Source organism: Camarhynchus parvulus, chromosome 12, assembly GCF_901933205.1.
Source record: "Camarhynchus parvulus chromosome 12, STF_HiC, whole genome shotgun sequence".
NCBI classification, from domain to species: Eukaryota; Metazoa; Chordata; class Aves; order Passeriformes; family Thraupidae; genus Camarhynchus; species Camarhynchus parvulus.
The window spans coordinates 8499101-8517094 of record NC_044582.1 but is presented as its reverse complement, the minus strand read 5'-3'; the positions used below and the strand labels follow the sequence as shown (position 1 = coordinate 8517094).

At 57.7% G+C, this 17994-nt stretch overlaps 1 protein-coding gene across 1 annotated transcript in view; it reads right to left on the bottom strand.

The window, feature by feature from the left end:
* Window positions 1–578: 578 nt before the first annotated feature.
* The window catches only part of CELSR3 (cadherin EGF LAG seven-pass G-type receptor 3), a 30913-nt gene continuing 13497 nt past the window's right edge, over window positions 579–17994 (bottom strand). The window contains 26 exon segments of the mRNA XM_030956609.1: window positions 579–2833; window positions 3534–4611; window positions 4784–4984; window positions 5131–5304; window positions 5923–6029; window positions 6121–6257; window positions 6396–6509; window positions 7123–7249; window positions 7893–7972; window positions 8271–8383; window positions 8907–9081; window positions 9182–9388; window positions 9578–9704; window positions 10108–10275; window positions 10551–10731; window positions 11007–11156; window positions 11638–11821; window positions 12265–12474; window positions 13203–13297; window positions 15551–15652; window positions 15734–15917; window positions 16220–16340; window positions 16516–16657; window positions 16900–17068; window positions 17330–17440; window positions 17578–17763. Coding sequence (XP_030812469.1) covers window positions 2806–2833; window positions 3534–4611; window positions 4784–4984; window positions 5131–5304; window positions 5923–6029; window positions 6121–6257; window positions 6396–6509; window positions 7123–7249; window positions 7893–7972; window positions 8271–8383; window positions 8907–9081; window positions 9182–9388; window positions 9578–9704; window positions 10108–10275; window positions 10551–10731; window positions 11007–11156; window positions 11638–11821; window positions 12265–12474; window positions 13203–13297; window positions 15551–15652; window positions 15734–15917; window positions 16220–16340; window positions 16516–16657; window positions 16900–17068; window positions 17330–17440; window positions 17578–17763 — 4671 coding nt within the window. The 3' untranslated portion in view covers window positions 579–2805.

Here is a 17994-nt window from a genome sequence, read left to right as displayed (position 1 = left end):
CAGCTCAGGTGACAGCCCCTAGGGGACAAAGGGATGACAATTGATGGTGACCCTTGCTCAGGGCGCTGTGAGCCCTTTGCTCACCTGCTATTTCCTTTTCAACACGAGGGGAGGACACAGGGCACCAGGATCATGTTCAGCCTTCTCTCCCCACACTTCCTCCTTCTTGCTGGCAGCCAGCTTGACCCTGCTGAGGTCACGCAGCCTTTGGAAAATGGATCTTCTTCCCTCAGCCTGGTCAGGCTGGGGGTGCTGCAGCTGCCAGGCACAGCCCCACAGCTCACCACAGCCCCAGTGGCACTGCAGCTCTGCCAGCCAGGCCTGGAGCCACTGCACAGCACCAGAGCCAATCCCACCTCTGGGTGAACAGCCTGCACACAGCCCAGTTCAACCACCTCACCTCAAGTCCCCATCCCAGTGTCACCCTGCCTCAGGGCACAGGGACTCCCAGGCAGCTCAGGAACTGCCTGTGAGCTCCTGCCCAAGCCCCCTCCCAACAGCAGCTCGAGCCCAGGTGCTGCATCCACAGCCCCAGCCATGAATCCCCAGCAGAGGGAGAGACAGCACAGAGGCCAGCACCATTTTATAGACTTTTATTTCCAAATCTGGCGCTTCCATGATACACTTTTACACAGCCAATAGGGGGGTGTGGGCATCTCCCCACTCCCTGCCAACAGAGTCAGGAGACAGAGAGAGGAAACAAAACCCAACCAAATCCCCCAAAGGAAAAAATCCAAACTCAAGGAGGATGCTCCCCAGAGCCCAGGTCACAGCACTACAATCAGGGACCAAGCTGCAGACTGGTCTGCAAGAAGCAGATTTCTGCTTCTTGACTGGCCCAGCTCCGCAGGGATGGCCATCAGCCCTGCAGGGATGGCCACCATCTCTGCTGCTCTCTTCTTTTTGGCACTTGACACTTGCTCTCCATTTGGCAGCAGCATAAAGAGCCCTGTGCCCACCTTGGCAGAAACATGGGCCCTACAGTGCAGCAGGGACAGGATCCCAGGACTCTGGAGAGAAACTTGTAAACGAGCTTGTTTCCAAAGGCAAAGATGGGCAGCGTGGAGGTGCCTGGCTGTCCCAGCAGGTGGGGCCAGCAGGCTTTCCCTCTGCACACTGGTCCCAAATGGCATGTAAACATGTCAGCAGGCCTTTCTCTCCTCATCCCTGGGAAAAGGATGACAGTGAGCCTGCCTCATCAGGGCTGGGGACACAGGGCACCCCCAGTCACCAGCCCTTCTGTTCCCTCCATACTCTCCCCACTGACTCGGGGAGGCAGCCAAGAGGCCCTGGCCTCCCTAGAGGCATGAGGACTGCAGCATGGGTCCTCTCCTGTAAACATGTCAGGCTGGGCTACAGTAAGATGCCACGGCAGTGTGGTAGTAAGGCAGTAAAGAGCACGTGGTCACGCAGCCCTGAGAGCACCAGGGGGGTTTAAAAGGGAACATGCTGGCCCTGCTGAGCCAAATGCCCTGGCCTGAGGCTGAGGTAGGCACAGAGGAGTGCCATCTCACAGCACAGCCAGGGGTCAGGCCCCAGGCTGAGCAGAGAAACCATCTGGGTAGCCTGAATTTCCAGAGAGGGCAAAGTGCTGTTTATCTCCATCTCCCAAAATTCAGGCCACTCTGAGCTGGAGCCCTTTGCTACTCAGGAGAGAGCAGGTGTACACAGAGCCCCCAGGGAACCAGCTAGATAAAACTTTTGTGGGCAATGCTGGACCCTAAAACTGGAGCCACATCATGCTCCTGTGGATGTTAGTCCTCTGCAGAGTGAGGACTGGCTCTGGGAAAAGCCAAGCCTGCTTCTCAGCAGGGCAAGGGTCATCCAGCTCCTTTACCAGACCCACAAACCAAGAGAAGTTTGTTCTGTACCATGCAGGTTAAAGAGCAGAACACCAGTGGGCAAAAGCCCAGTGCTCACTTGCTGAGCTGAGGAAACCAGCACTGACGAGAGTGGGACCACCCTGGTACAGGACAGGACTGCACAGCAGAGCTTGTCTCCTCCCAGCAGGTTCCCGGGGCTGAATTTGCTGCCCCACTCACCCGTGCTCTCGCTGGCACAGCCCCAGCTCACAGGCAGCCCCCGGGGGTGGTGCCATGGCAGGGCAGAGGGAGGCCTGGCTGCAGGGGCTCAGGGACACCAGGCAGGCAGAGACAGAGTTTGGAGCTGCAGTGGGAGGGCAGGGGGGCAACAGGGCCCCTGCAGGGGGATGGGACAAAGCACTGCCAGCAAAGCCTTAAGGACTGCCTGGCACTGTTTCTCCAGTCCACTGGGATTGTGGTTCTCGTAGCCCCAGGGAAACTGGCAAGGGGTTGTTGGTGAAACAAATGCTCCAGGTCCTGGGAACAGACCATCCGTAAAAATAACCATAGAAATTTCTCTTCTCTCTAATTACAAAGATACAAAAGGATAGAAAACCCTCCCTGCCCCCACATCCTAGGCTCCATTTCTGTCCCCCTGCCACTGCCCACCCTTCACACACACAGGCACACCTCACACACAAACAGCTCGCAGAGAAAGACCTTGGTCCCAGGGGGTCAGAGATGCCACCCTCGCCCAGTACTGCCTGTCACACCAGGCAGCTGATGGAGAGCATGGTGGCAGCTGAGAGCCTGGAGGCTCCTGCAGTGGGTGGTGTGGGCTGCTGGCCCCTGAGCCCACAGGGCAGGGGAAAGCAGGGTTGGTTTTGGGCCTCTGACAACCATCAGTTCTGGCCCCTGCTCCATGGGGATACCAAACCTCAGCTGGCAGTGCCTGGTGAAGAGCCCTGCTTCTTCCATCTCTCTTGTGATCCGTTTCAGCCCCTCAGGAATGGCCATCGTTTCTCATTATTCTTCTCAGAGGAAAGAAAAACAGTGTTAAGCCATGGCATCTCTCCTGGGCTCCAGCACCCTTTCCCCACTATGCCAGATGGGGACAGGGCAGAAAACCTCTCCTGTGTCAGGGCAGGAACAACTGTCTCTGAGTCCCTGAGATAAGGGAAGGGGGAAAGAGGGATGGGGTGGGGTGGAGTGGGAGCAGTACCAGCAGGGAGCAGAGCTAGAGGGAAAAAGTGACAAACTGGAACAGCATGCCAGGGGAGAAATGTGGCTGGGGAAGGCAGGGCCTCCCTAGGATTTGGGCTCCCCCCTCTCCAGCCAGCCTGGCCCTTGCATGCATCCATCGGGACTTAGAGCCAGCACTGACCAGGGGATCAGCCAGGAGGCCAGCCTAGCTGCACAGAGCATCTTCCCTGAGTATCCACTGGCCACAAGCAAGGGCCAGCATCTCTTGGGCAGAGAGGACAGACTCACACACACAGAGGCTTCTGCTTGTGCTGCACTACAAGCATCTGGAGCTGTCACACCTGAGGCTTCTCCCTGCCCAGTCACTATTCAGTCCAGGAGACACCTGCCACTCACCCAGGGAGCTCACCCTTACACAGCCCTCTCCCTCCAAACTAAACACCTTTGGGAAGAAGCCAGGCAGGTAGACAATGCACAAGATCAGCTGAACAAGACCTGGCTGAGGAAGGAAGGAAGGAAACCACTTACTCTGAGTCTGGTGACAGCTCTGAGATGCTGTGGGAGGTGGCAGAATGAGGTGTTGAGGGACACACTGCAGAGGGCGTCGAGGTCTGCATGGCAGAGGGGGTGGCGGTGGTCTGGGGGCCTGAAGGTGTGCTGGAAGATTGCACCGAGGACAGCACAGAGGAGTTAAAAGATGCAAGGATGGAAGAAAGGATATCTAACTGTTCAGTGGAAGGATGCCGGCTGGGAATGGCCTCCAGGTTCTCCCTAGAATGCTGTCTCCTTGACAGCGGTTCCAGGCTTTCCCTGGACAGCTGCCTCCGAGAGAGACTGCCCAGGTTGTCCTGCGAGGGCTGCCTGCTAGGCACTGTGTCCAGAGGCTCTCTGGAATTAGATCTTCTGGACAAAAAGTCCAGCTGCTCCCTTGAAGCTTGTCTAGCTGATGCTAGCAGATCCCTTGAAGGCTGTTTTCTAGAAAGCAAATCCAATTGCTCTCGAGAAGTATCCCGACTTGGCAACATGTCTATTTGGTCTCTGGACACTTGCCTACTTGGCAATGTGTTTAGCCACTCTCTAGAGACTTCTCTTACTGGCCCACAGTCTAGCTGCTCTCTTGACCCAAATCTGCAGGGTAAAGTGTCAAGGCAGTCTCTGGAGCCCTGCCTCCGGGGCAGCGTGTTCCCATGATCTCTCTGACTGGGCCTAGCAGCGAGTAGATCCAAGTTCTCCCTGGATGCATGTCTGCTTGGGATACTTTCCAGGTGTTCAGCAGATCCATGCCTGCTGGGGATAGTGTCCAGCTCCTCTCTGGACCCATGCCGACTGGGCACGGCTTCCAGGCACTCTCCTGAGTTGTGCCTGCTCAGCTGCTCCCGGGACATCTGTCTCCTCATCAGCATGTCAAGCTGCTCCCGGGACGAGTATCGGCTGGCTGGCTGGGACAGACTGCCAGCCCCAGAGTAGATCCTGCCATAGGAGGCAGCGGGGACAGCCCTGTGACCCAGCGTGGACGTCTTGTACCACGTCAGCTCGTTGGTCATCCTGCCAACGGATGGCAAGCCCTGGAGAGCTGGGGGGTACTGGAGGCGGTTCTTCAAAATCCCTGCACCGGACAGAAAGAGAAGTCAAATATTTGCACAACACCAAGAAGAGTAGGAAAACCATGGAAACGCCTCCCCAAGGGCAGGGCCACACAGATCTGATTCTGAGCTTTCAGTGTCACGTCAACCTGAGACAGGCAAGGCCACCCTTGCCCACTTGCTCCAGATTGTTACCTTTTCTCTGCCGCTGGGTCTGGGTGAGGGAGTTCTCATCCCCACTGGTCAAAGCCAGGTCTGGCTGATTATTGTTGGCTGCATCCTTATTGATGTCAAATCCCAGCTTCCGCTCAGAGCCCCACTTCTGCAGGGAGCAGGGGTGAACCTCGCACTCGCCCAGAGCTGGCCAATACGACATGAGGTCATTGCCATCCACATCTGATGAAGGACACCCCAAATCAGGCCCCACAGAAGAGGGAGAGAATACTTCCATGAGCAGCAATTGAGCCATCACAAGACATGCATGGCGTGACCCCCCTAGGGAGCTGAGCTCATTCTTTCCCCTGCCAGAGCCCCGGCCTTGCCTTTGGGAGTGGTGTTGGCAGGGTTGGTGAGGAGGCGTTCGCTGTGTGCCGCCCGCTTGAGCTGGCGCTGGAAGCGGCCCCGCAGGCGAACGTTCTCCTCGCTCTCTGAGGACGGGATGGAGAGGCTGCGCTCCTCATCCAGAGACAGGTCACTGTCCGAGTCCGAGTCCTGGTCTGGAGGAACATGGTGTGTTGGGGAGACATTTGGAATGAAGGTGGGAGAGGTTCCTGCTGACAGCAGCAGGAAGGCAGAACCACCCCCGCCTGACCACGCTCGTGAGTTGCCCCTGCTCTTTGTTGCCCCTCCCTCAGCAGCAGCCTGTGCCAGCTCCCTTGGCCCTATCACCAGGTACCTGTGAGAGGAGCCCAGCTCCATCTCATTGCACCTCCCTGTAAGGTAACTGCAAATAGCACTAAGATCCCCTCTGCCTCCTCTTCCAGGCTGAGTAAACCCACATCCTTTAGCGTTTGCTTGCCTGTCCCAAACCCCAGCCCCAGCTGGTCTAGCTCCAGTGAGTCAAACGTCTGTGCTGTACTGCAGAGCCCAGTGTCCCCAGAGATCCCACAACAGCCCATGTCCCTCTGTTGCCTCCCCCATTTCTACTCCCTTGGGGACTGGCTATGCCCTTTGCCATCTGTCCAGGAGGAGGCTGTGCTAAATGACACAATGGCTGCCTCTCCCTCCATCTACCACATGTTTGGAAGTCACAGCTGAACACAGGGTGCAAGATGTAACCACACACCCAGAGCCTGCACCAGCCTCCCAAAGTCAGGAACAGGGCTGAGCCTTACCTGCCCCAGCATCACGGTGGAACATCGCCATGTCGATGTCCGTGGGGCCGGCGTGAGCCAACAGGCTGTGATCCAGGGCTGAGCCCTGACGTGCTGCCACGTTGTCTCTGAAAGAAAGGAGGCTCAAACTGTCACAGTGGCAGGAGCCTGTGGCTCTGCCCAGGCACTGCTGGCCCCTGAACCCTGGCTGCTCCCTACCTGAGGTAAGCTCTCTGGCTGGAGTGGGTGCGGGCAGAGCGCACGCTGCTCACCGAGGACACTGTGGAGGCCCCCAGGGTGATGCGGATGAGCCCGCTCTCCTCAAACAGTGCTGTGTTGTTGTAGGCACTGGGGCCCTGGGGAGGAGGCAGAGGGCATGTGCCCTGTTAAGGAGTTGCCACGGCAGCCCAGGGAAAGTGGGGATATCCCTGTCAGCTCCTGTCCCAGACATGCAACCTGAGCCCAGCCCTCTGGGCTGCTCTGCTCTCGCCCACCTGTGTGCTCCTCACGGCCTCCTCACTCTGCCCCTTCTTGCTGAGGCAGGCCAGCTGCCATGCCTCCCGCACCTCCTCATTCAGGACACAGAACAGGACCAGCACTGCCAGGCCCTGTGGGGAGAGATGCCATGAGATACAGCCCCTCACTGCCAGCTCACCTGCTTGCCTGCAGTGCCAGCAGCAGGCTCCTCCCAGGCCACCGGACTGGGATGCACCAAAAACCCCAAATACCAATGAGAGCTAACACCCATAGTGGCCACGGATGAGGGAGGAACAGGTGGGGTGTCCACCTGTCTGGCAGTGGCCAAGAAGCAAATGGCAGTGTCCCCTGCAGCAATATCAGCCCCAGTGGTGGGAAAAGGTTGGCAGGTGCTGCCATGGATCATATTTTGAGTGTCCAACACCTCCATCACATTCTCTTACTCTGCCCTCTCAGGACATGGAGGTGCCTTCCCTCCAGATGGCACTTGCTATCCCTTGGATGTCACCTCAGAACCAAATGCCTTGCAGCTACCTCCTGCTCTGTGTGGCTGCTCACCACAGGCACAGCAGCAAGGAGTGGCAGGAGTCAGTGCCACAAAGGTGACAGCAGAAGGGACAAGGAGCTCAGCGAGATGTTGGGAGCTCAGCACAGGGCACCCATTCTCCACAGACGGCCGTGAGGACCACAGGGATGCTCCACTGGGCTGACCCTTGCCCTCCCCAGCAGAGGCTGGGCAGTTACCTGGAGGCTGCAGAGGACAGTGTAGAAGTAGTGGAAAGCCAGGACACTGTTGTTGACAGCCAAGAGGCCAAAGAGCCAGGTAGTGCTAATAACTAGAAGCAGAACAAAGGAGCTCCGTAACGTCATGCTGGAGAGAGAGAGACAGACAGACAGACAGACAGGGACATAGACACACAGCGAGAGGTTAGTGCGTACTGTTAACCTACAGGCTAGTGCTCACTGAGATCCAGAGGGGAAAGCACCTGCTGAGACCTCCCTGCCGTGCCCAGCACTGCAGGCACATCCCTGCACAGTGGCCCAGCTTCCCCTGACTGCCAGGCCTTCCCTTCTGGATCACACATGGCAAACACGGGGGCCAAAATGACACAGGTCATTTCGAGCCACAGAGAGCTCAGCCATGCTCCAGGGCTGGCTCAGAGGGAGTGGGGAAAGCTCTCAGGAGCATGTAGGAGAGGAAGAAACAGGTGTTCATAGCTGACAAGGGCTGAGTGCTGAACCCAAGCAGACACAAGAGGTGGCTGTGAGGGCAGGTGGTGAAAGGGGACCAGCTGGGAGGTGAGTGTGAACATAGTGGGGACATAGGAACTAGAAAGGATAAAGTTTAGGAAGGGTTAATGTGGCTGGCAGGTGTGGGAGAGGAGAGTGGCTGCAAGGCTGACACTGATGCACAGAAGGGCCCTCTGATGGTAGAAGGAGGAGGATGGTCACTGAAAATGCTAAAATCCACTAGCTGCCAGAGCTCTGCTGGGAGTTTGGCCACTAATACTCACAGAACCGATTTCTTCTTGGTCTCCTTTTGGCCTGGGGAACAGGACATCTTGGCCACAAGCAGGAACATGACCCCATTCATCTGAAAGTGTTGGCACTGATTAGAAGCTGTGCCACGGGTTGGCTCTGACCTGATCTCCCCACTGCAGACTCCAGGCTTGCCAGGCCCTGCAAACATCCCCTCCTTTCCCCTTCATGCCCGAGCTGTGGCCTCCCCCAGGTTTGGCTAGAGTTGAGGAGGGACAAAAAGAGGGCCTCCAACTGAGGGAGAGGGACACAGAGAATGGGACAGGCAGTGGGCAGCCAAGGAGGGGTGAGTGCCCATGGTGCAGAGAAGGGAGGCAGGAGAGGGTTGTGGGTGAAACAGGACAGGGTTTTACCACAATGACGACAGTAATGGGGCCTGCAAAGCTCCAGACCAGCTTATCATGAATGGAAATCCAGCAGAAGTCGGGGTTCCCGTAGCCCTCAGGATCCAGGCCAACGGCCAGCCCTGCAGGAGGAAGGGAGAGGTCAGGTCCACACCCAGCAGCCTTGGACTTGCCCAAACCATGTCAATCCCATGCCAGCACTGTCAGCAGTGAAGGGGCTTTCTCCCTGCTCCTTGCCATGTGCATAGGCTTCCCCATCACAGGGGGAAGGAGTCAGGACTGTGAGACTCAACAACAGGGACTTTATTTCCTTTTCCTCAGATGTCCCTGACACAGCCCAGTCGAGGAGGCATTCACTGCCAGCAACAGGTCACCCAAGTATGCAGGCTTGGGAAACCCAGAGACTTCAACTAGAAGACCTGAAGAGATGTGCTGACAAATTATTTCTCCTTAGGAGGCAAGATGACAGCCCTCGATACGTGGTCCCCTGACCACCAGAGCACTGCTTGCTGCCAGCACTGCTGACCATGGCAAGCCCACCCTCAGCTCTCCACCCTAGATGAGCTGGGCAGCACCAGGTGGTCAGGGACTGCTGAGAAGCAGCAGGGCTGGTTTGTGCATGGCTGCAGCAGCAGCAGCTCCTACCAGTGATGATGGCAGGCACGCCCCAGCCGATGGCGTAGTAGAAGCGCATGGCCCCGAAGTTGACATTGCGCGCTTCCGTCTGCATGCGGTAGATGTGGAGGCCCTGGACGAAGAGCCAGGCGAAGGTGGAGAGGAAGAAGCAGTGGAGGAGGATGGCAATCACAGTGCAGAGAAACTGGGGAGACAAGAGTGACTTAAGAGATGGTCCCACTGTGCCAACGCTAATGGCATCATCCACACCTCACCCCATGGGTGAGCGTGTTCAGCCCACAGACCTGGTTCTCAGTGCGGTTGATACCCAGGAGAAAGAGCAGCTCAGAGAAGAAGAGGGTGACAGATATGTTGGAGTGGATGCCACGTGTGTTGGACTTGAGGCCTTTGAGGCAGGTCAGAAAGGAGAAGGTCAGCAGCAGAGACACCAAGGAGAGAGACACCAAGGAATAGGTGACAATTGCCAATGTCTCCAGATCACCTTCCAGTTGCTGCAGCAGCAGAGAACCAAAGGGAAAAGGCAGTGTTAGGGGCAAACACAGGAAGCTTGCAGAACTCTCAAACTGTGTTTGTGTCCCACATGGAATTTTTTGCCTGTGCCCAGGACATTTTCTGCCTGTGCTGGGACCCAGCTGCTAACAGTCCCCACCATCACCCACAGTCCCAGAGGCTGAGGTTACCTCTCGGTGTGAGCTGTCCATCAAAACCCCAAAGGTGCCAAACTGGGAGCACTGGCAGTGGACATGGGTGGTGTTTCGGTACACGAGCTCGCAGTCCCTGGCTGTCCAGAAGCCAGAGGGGTTGGTCCTGCAGCCACCAAAAAGCAGAGTGCACTTAGGAGAGAAGACACACAAATGTGTGTGGGGGGCAGGAATCACAGAGAAGAGGGGTGACTGACAAGGCTCTTCTGCCAGCAGATACAACTGCTCTGCTAAAGCGGAAATATGGGAGCCAGAGTGTGGATGTGACACTGAGGGAAATGGGTTAGTGGTAGATTTGGCAGTGCTGGGTTAATGGTTGGACTCAATGATCTTAAAGGTCTTTTCCAAACTAAATGATTTTGACCCTGCTGTGCCCTCCCAAAAGAAACAAATCCCATGGCAGAGGATGGAAACCCCCCCATCCCAGTGCTGCTTAGGGAAACTTGGGGAACGAGGAGGTGTGTGGGGAAAGCAGCTCAGAGAGAGTGGCTCAGTCATGCTCAACTCACAGGTTGGAGTGGTTCCACTGGACACAGAGAGGTTTGCTCCTGTTGGCTGTCTCCAGCAGGTAAAATTCCAGCACAAGAGGGGTGTCCAGGGGTCCTTGCAGGAAGGTGTGATTGCTGAACACAGACACGCTCACAATGGGGGAGTTCATCACAGGATTCTTGGGGAGCCTGCAAGGAGCAACAGAGCTCTACCATCACTATCACTGCGCGGCAGCCACAGCCCCCCAGAGACTTCTCAGGTGTCCTGCTCTGACATCTCAGAAGGAAGAGCTCTGCTCAGAATACAACATGGGGCTGGGAAACATAGCACAGAGCAGCACCAAGGCTGGGAATCAAACCCCCACCACTGCAGACAGACTTGGCAAGTGCCAGAGGGAACAGAACAGAGTGCAGGCAGCCCCTCTGCCCTGGTGCTTGTGGGGGCACAGGGGAGGAGGACGTACCTGACACTGCGGCGATCCACCTGGTAGCGCGCAGGCAGCAGCCCCCCGAGGGTGCGGTACATGATGAGGATGACCACGGTGAGGGTGGGCTCGGGCTCTGGCAGCGCCTGCCTCGGGGAGGAGTTCTCCACAGAGTAGTTCCCTTCAGCCCCAGCCAGCGTGGGCACTGCTGTGGGCACAGCTGGGGCACACAAGGGGGTGTGTGTGTGAGAACACACACATACACACAAAACCACAGAGACATGCCATTGCATGCTGCTCTGAAGACAATTTGCAAGGCCATCAGGAGCCTTTGGGATGTGGTGAATACGCAGACCTCCGACAGAGACATGTCTCAATAGGGTACATGCAAACTCAATGGCTTTTAAAGGTCATTCCAACCCAAACCTTCTTATGATTCTACATCTTTCCTGGTACCCCCCCATGTTGTTCCTTGAGTGATGCTCTCATGCTCACCTTCGGCTTTTGGAGGGCTCAGCACGGACAGTGGCAGCACCACGTGTGTGTGGGGGTCCCAGGCGGGCTGGCCCCGGAAGAGGCTGCTGTGGTAGCGGGGATAGCGCCGGCGGACGTGGGAGTGGTTCTCCATGCGATCGATGCTCAGCACTGCCGAGGAGTAGTCAAAGTCAGCTCCAGGATGGACACCTGGAGAGCAACTGTGCTCCAGAGCACCTCAGGATTCAAGTCCACGGCAAAGGAACCATACAAGCCACAGGCTGAGTTGGGGCTATGACCTCTGTTTGGGCATGACACTAACCCTCAGTACCCACAGGGTACAGGACCTTCCCAGCCCAGATCCTTGCTCTGCCATGGGGCAGACTACTCCTGCCACCAAGGCCGGCTGCTTTTTCACTAGAGCCTGGAAAGTAACTGTGAGCAGGCAGCACACTCTGGGCTCTGCTAGCTCATGGAGGTCAGCTAGTCCAGGCAAGGGAGGGACCAGGACATCTCTCACAAATGCCTTCCCCATGCTAGAGAGCGCCATCAAAGACATTACCAGCACACTCCCTGAGGTGCAGTGAGATGAGAAGGGAACCGGGTGTGATGGAGGAGTGTCCCTGCCCCACCCCAGCCAGTTCCTACTCACTGATGTTGGGGGTGACGACACCGACGGGGTTGAGGTAGGTGAGTTTCATGTTGCTGGCCAGCGTGCCCGAGTAGTCCCGCAGCTGCTCCATGAGGCTGGCGCTGCCGTGCTCCCCGTGGGGCAGCATGGCCCAGTGCTCCCGGTTCTCGGGGGCCAGCACAGAGCTGCCTGCACGCAGCAGGTTCTGAATGGGAGAGACACGAGGACAGAGGGTGAGCGTGGCCTTTGGGCCTCTCCTGACCACCCCCAGACTGCAGCACTGTGCTCTCTGCACAAGGGCTCTGGGAAGAGAGGTACTTCCTACTATGATGGGCTCCCCCCCTCAATTCTCATCAACCAGTGCCCTAGGGAGACACCTTTCCTGCACCCTTGCCATGAGGGACCTGCCAGCAGCAGTAAGATCTCCCTTTGCCTTCCCAGGCTGAGCAAACCCAGCTCTCTGCCTCTCCTACCCACTCTTTGCCCCAGCCCTTTGACCACGCAGGTCTTGCTTCCCACACCACTGGTGTGAACCGAGGAGCCCAGTGCTCCTCACAGGGTTCCACCACACCCTCAATCCCCCCAGAAACACAGGGTGGCTGCTCAGAGCAGCAGCACAGAAGGCGCTGTGACGTGGGCAGGACTGACCTCGTTGAAGTGCGCGTCCTGCGTGGCGGTGAGGCCGAAGCCGCGCTGGCGGCTCTCGAAGGCCATGAGGCGGGACAGCAGGCGGAAGGCGATGTGCACGTCGTTGCCAAAGTAGTGCTCCATGCGGTCTGTCACGGCCCGCAGACGGTGCGCCAGCTTCTTGGCTTCAATCGTGTTGAGCTCAGTCTTGTTCCTCTCCAAGCCCTCCAGCTGTTAGGGGGAGAAAAGAGAGGGTTAAACCACGCAGCGGGTTCCTCACCAGGAAACTGGGATGCTGCAGGCCCTGCTGGGCACAGAGACTATCTCTGAAGCCACAGCAGAAGCCATGGGCACTCACAGTGGTGGTCTCTAGCACAGGGAGAACATCTGGCAGAAAACCAGCCTCCAGCTGGTCTGCACTGGCCTGGCTAACCCAGTGCCACGACACAGGCCAAGGAGATGAAAGGACACGGCAAGGCCCTGGCAATATGCCCCTGGAAACTCTCCTGGCTTCAGTTTCAATTCAGCCTAGATGACATGATGGCATCCAGCCTAGATGACATGTAACTGTTAAATACACTTGCCTGGATATTTCAAAGGGATTTGTCCCTGACAAAATCAGGGGGCTACAGAGGTCTCATGGAGCAGACATCCCACCAGCTTCAAACCACTCAGCCCTGCTCAGGGTTATTTATTTTTCCCTCAAATACTCTGGCAGAACAAAGTAATTTCTGAGAGGGGACACAGATTAAATGAAGCCATACGAACTTAAGCTCAGACCACTGCTGCAACAGGAGGGATTTGGGGGAAGGAGGTGAGAAGAGAAAGGGACTGAGCACTGTGGCAAGGCCCTCTCATAGCCCAGGCACCCCAGGAGAGCTGAGTGCTTTGAATTGTGGCTGTGAGCCCTTGTTCAGAGGGCTCCAGCTCTGTCAGGGCTGCAGAGCTGAGAGGATTACCAGCACGGACAGCTCCTTGAAGGCAGGTGAAGTGCAGTTGAAGAGATCTGGCTCCAGCCAGCCCTTCTCCTCATCACAGTGTCTGATGGCTGCACCTAAAACAAGGAGGAAGGGCTTGTTGGAAATTCAGCACGGGAAACATGGCTGATCCTCTGCACCAGCTAATCCCAAAGAGTGGCACTGACAAGTGATGGGTAGGGCCTGTAACACCCCAGGGCCATCATCCTGCTCTGCACCAGTGCAACCCATTCTGCTCTTGATTTGTGAAACCTCAGCAAGCTGCTGCCATCCTCTCCCTCCAGGAGCTGGGTGCCCATGTGTGTTTTGGGGCTGCATCATGCCAGGTGCCATCACACAGGACTGCAGAAAGGACTGACTTGGCAGGACCCAGGCTGGAAAAGCCCAAGGGGACATGACTGTGTCCTTAGGCACATCTGGCCCCAAGTTATGAAAGCCCAAGCAGCTCTAGGCATCCTCCAGCTGACAGCCTGCGATGCCTGCTGAGGTCCTGCTCTCTCGACAGGGCAAAGCCACCCCAGGAGCACAACAGCTCTGCTGCTGGGCTGGAAAACCAGCCCCTGAGATGAGCCCCTTCAGCCAGGGGGAATGGAGGAGTGGGATGGTGCACCCCAGTGTGGAGGATCCAGCAGTGTGGGGTCAGTATCCAGTTCCAGCCCCCAGTCCGTGGTAGGAGCCCAAGCATTTGTGTACAGCAAGAGAGTTTCCAAAACTGAATGGGATGAGATGTTAACCACCACCAAAAATGCTGCTAAAGCCAACACAGAGAAAAGTGTTCTCAGCGGGGTGTGTTACCACAAACACTCTGAGTAAGAGAAACCAGGCAACCCCAGTGCACCCAGCAGAGCTGTGGAGCCTCCCTGGGACAGCATCAGGGCACAGGAGCCCAGCCAGGTGCCCATGGCTGGGAGAGGGTAGCAGGGGAGGGCAGGGAGAGGATGCTTAGAGCAGACTCCAGCTGCTGATCAGAAAAGCCCCAAAGACAAGTGTACTCCCTCCACCACCTCCAGCTCCTAGCAGTCCTCCCAGCCGCCCTTCTCCCAGCTGCAGAAGCACAGGGAGCAGTGCCATTGCAGCAGGGAGCAGGAGGAACAAGAAGTCTCCATACTGATGGCATTCCCCTTGCATAGAACAGAGACTGACTCAGACCTGGGCAGAATCTGACCCCCAGGTCCCTGTGCCTTCCCCTGCCAGCCAGGCAGAAGGAGCAGGACCTTGTGCTGTGCCTGCCCATCAGTTCCTGCTCCCGTCCCACCAGCCCCTACTCAAGTAGTTTCTCCTTATTCCACCCCACAGCCATTCCTCCCTGGCCTCACCACCCACTGCTCAGCACCAGCTCCTTCCCCTCCCAGCCTCAGCAAGCGAGTGCCATCCAGGAGAGCCAGCATCCATCCCAGCCAGGGAGCAGAGCACAGACCTGCCAGAGCCAGCACTGCAGGCCAGGCACACAGGGTGGCAAGGGCTGCATGCAGCTGCAGCTGGGCTTGTGTGGTTAGTGAGCTGGGAGCAGGGAACACTGTGTAGGAGCAGCGAGACCAGGCAAAGCATTGGGAGGACCCTGGGCAGCTCCAGAAGCAGCGGGGAAAGCGCAGGGGTGTGCAGGGTGCCAGGCAGGGAGCAGGGAGGGAAAGCCATGTGGTGCAGCCCTTAGAGCACAGGGGGAAGGAGATGGGAACAACCTTACCTGCACCCCTCAAGCCTGTGCACGGAGGGCGAGAGAACCAGGGAGAGAAGCGACAACAGTTAGGAGCCAAACCTGCCTCCTCCGGGGGCGAAGGGCTGGGGAAGGACAGGGCTGGTATTGTCCCCTGGGGCTTGCACTGCCCTACACTCCCAGACACCCTGCTGACACCTTTTCTGCCACTGAGGACAGCTTTGCCTCCTCCAGCTCAGGACGCTGACTGCTACCCAACATTCAGTTGACAGCACACTGTGCCCTGCTTCCCTTGCAGGGGAGTTGCAGGGGAGCGTAGGGGCTGGTGGAGTCACAGCAAGGCACTGTGGGTGCTGTGCCAGGCCTGACCTCGAGCCTGGTGAACCCAAAAAGCAGCAGGAAGAAGACAGGCACCAAGACTGAGGGAACATCAAAGCCCCATGGCTGGGTGAGGGGTCTTACACCCCATGGCTTTTACCCAACCCCAGTCCTATGGCCAGCACCCTCTGCTCTCTGCTCTTCCCCAGGCTGTGATAGTTTCTCTTCCAACTTCCTTCTCCCAGACTTCAAGCTCAGCTGAACAGGACTGAGGTAGTGCAAGAAGAGAGTGATATTGCCAGGGCTGCTACAGGACAGCCAGGCTGTCCCCTCCCCTCTCCATCAAGTCCCCACTCACCCAAGGAGCCTTTGGGACACAGCACTGCAGCCGAGAAGCCAAACTTGGTCTGGGGCCACCACACACCTGCCTTGAGGCTTTTGGGGCAGCCGTCGTAGAGCACTGTGGGGACACACAGGTCACAGGGCCAGCCACTGACACCCAGTCCCTGGCAGCAGCTGCCCCTGCCGTGCCCACACTCACCCTGGCAGCCGCTGGGTGTCACCTCAGCGAAGGGGCTGTCACAGCTGTTGCACTGGCGGCCGATGACCCCGGGCCGGCAGTGGCAGCGGCCGCTCTCCCTGTCACAGGAGCGCGAGGTGGAGCCCACGGGGTAGCAGTCACAGGGCAGGCACGTGTCACTGCCCCTGGGCCGGTAGTGGAAGTCCTGCGAGGACAGGGGGACAGTCATCAGAGTGCCCAATAGGACAGCAGGCTGGGAAACCCCTGGAGCCAGAGAAGGTCAAGGCATTCCCAATTTTCAAGCACCCCACTGCTCCCATCACCACCATGCTGGTCCAGGAAGGCTGTACAGAGGAGCTGAGCAGGGATCCAGCCCAGATATGGGCACACAAAACAGGACCTGGGCAACTGCCAGGCCTTTGTGGGGGAACAAGGAACAGCATCAAGAACAAGCAGGGTTTCAGAGAAGCCATGGTCCATGTCCCCACTGGCACAGCTGCCCCTCACCTTGCAGTGGCACTGCCCGTTGGTTTTATTGCAGTCGGGGTCAAAGCCTTTGTTCACATCACAGTTACAGGGCCCACAGGTGGGGTTTCCCCACCAGCCCTTTGGACACTGCTGGTCTATCCTAGGGAGACAAATAGCTTTGATATTACAACAACCAAATTCCCCAGGCCTTGTTCTGCCACCAGTCAGCAGCTCCAAGGAGGAAGGTGGCACTGAGAAGCCCCTGGTTACACATGCAGGATGAGAGGCCAGCATGGAGCCAGGCCCAAAGGCCACGGTCCTGCCCTGTATCTCACCTGTGCTCGCAGTACTGCCCAAAGAAGTTCTCACTGCACTCGCAGACGTAGCCCAGGCGCGAGCCTGGCTTGCGGCGACACACCGACTTGTTCTTGCAGGGGTTCAGGTGACACACATCCACACAGTCCCCTCCGTAGTACCCTGAGGTGTGGACAGACACCACCAGGTAAAGCAAATACCTTCTGCCTGAGAGGTGCTGGAGTACCAAGGAGTGAATTCAGGGGGCTCAGGAGGGATTCTGCCCTCCAGAAAAACTGATAAGTGTCTGACAGGGATGTGACTTGACAGGAGAGCAGTCACAGGCCAGGAGGGAGTCACAGGGGCAGAGGAGAAGATAAGCAGGCATGAAGAGCAGAGGAGTGGCAGGGTGCTGCAGGTCCTACCTGGCTGGCAGACACAGGAGTAGCTCTGCCACTCATCCTTGCAGACACTGTTGGCTGGGCAGGGGTTGGAGTCGCAGGGGCTCGGAACACTGCAGCCAGGCTCCACCCGCAGGGCATGGTTGGGCTTGGGCAGCACGATCCCGGTGACGCTGTCACCCAGGCGCACACCCTGCAGTGCGGGTGACAAACTCACAGTGAAGCCAGGGCAGACACACGAGGCTGCAGCTCTCCTGCCTTCCACAAACCCCCAGCAGCAGCCACTCGCCATCCTCCCTACTTAACGCTACCCCATGGCACCTCAGAGCCTTGAATGCCCAGAGGGACAGTGACAGCAGCAGGATGGATGCTGGCAGCAGTTGCCAGACTTGTGTTTCCAACTCTGCACATAACAAACCTGCTGAAAAGGGAAGGCTCAGAGCAATGGACTCACCTGTATGCAGCCCCTCAGCCCATTCTGCACCTCGCCAGAGCCCAGGACTCCCCCCACATGCAGGTGTTTCACCTTCAGGCCATGCAGTTCGTTTCCCACAACCACTGTGTCCTGCAGAAGGGAGCAACACGAGGCAATGGGCACCAGCCCTGGCCCAGCCCTCTCAGGGGGTGCAGAGGCACAGCTCTGCCTGTGTTTGCCAAGCATCCCCCACAGCTCCTGGTGCCAGGGTCTTAACCAGCACCCACCTGGTAGAGCCCAAAGTCCAGGGTGAGGGTGATGATGTAGCGCGAGTCTCGCCCGCTGTGGACGTCGCGCAGCTCCAGCTGGAGGTCGTGCCACTTCCCATCACTGAGCTGCAGCTGGTCCAGGAGCAGGCTGGTGCTGCGCCCTGAGCCCCTGCTCACCATGAAGGAGAGCAGGCCCCCAGCCAGCTGCAGAAAGGGAACAGCAATGCCATTAGTGAGAAAAAACCTCATCAACCCTGGCTGCTTCCAGCCCATCCTACATCAAAGCACGGGGAGGGAAATCCATCCCTGCTAAATGTCTCTCCCCTCAGCCACCCTCTGCTTGGGATGGAGCCAGCAGGGAGAACAAGGACAAGGTCCCCATGCCCTCCTGGGGCAGACAGCAGCAGAGGCTGGCCCACGGTGCTGTGGCTGAGG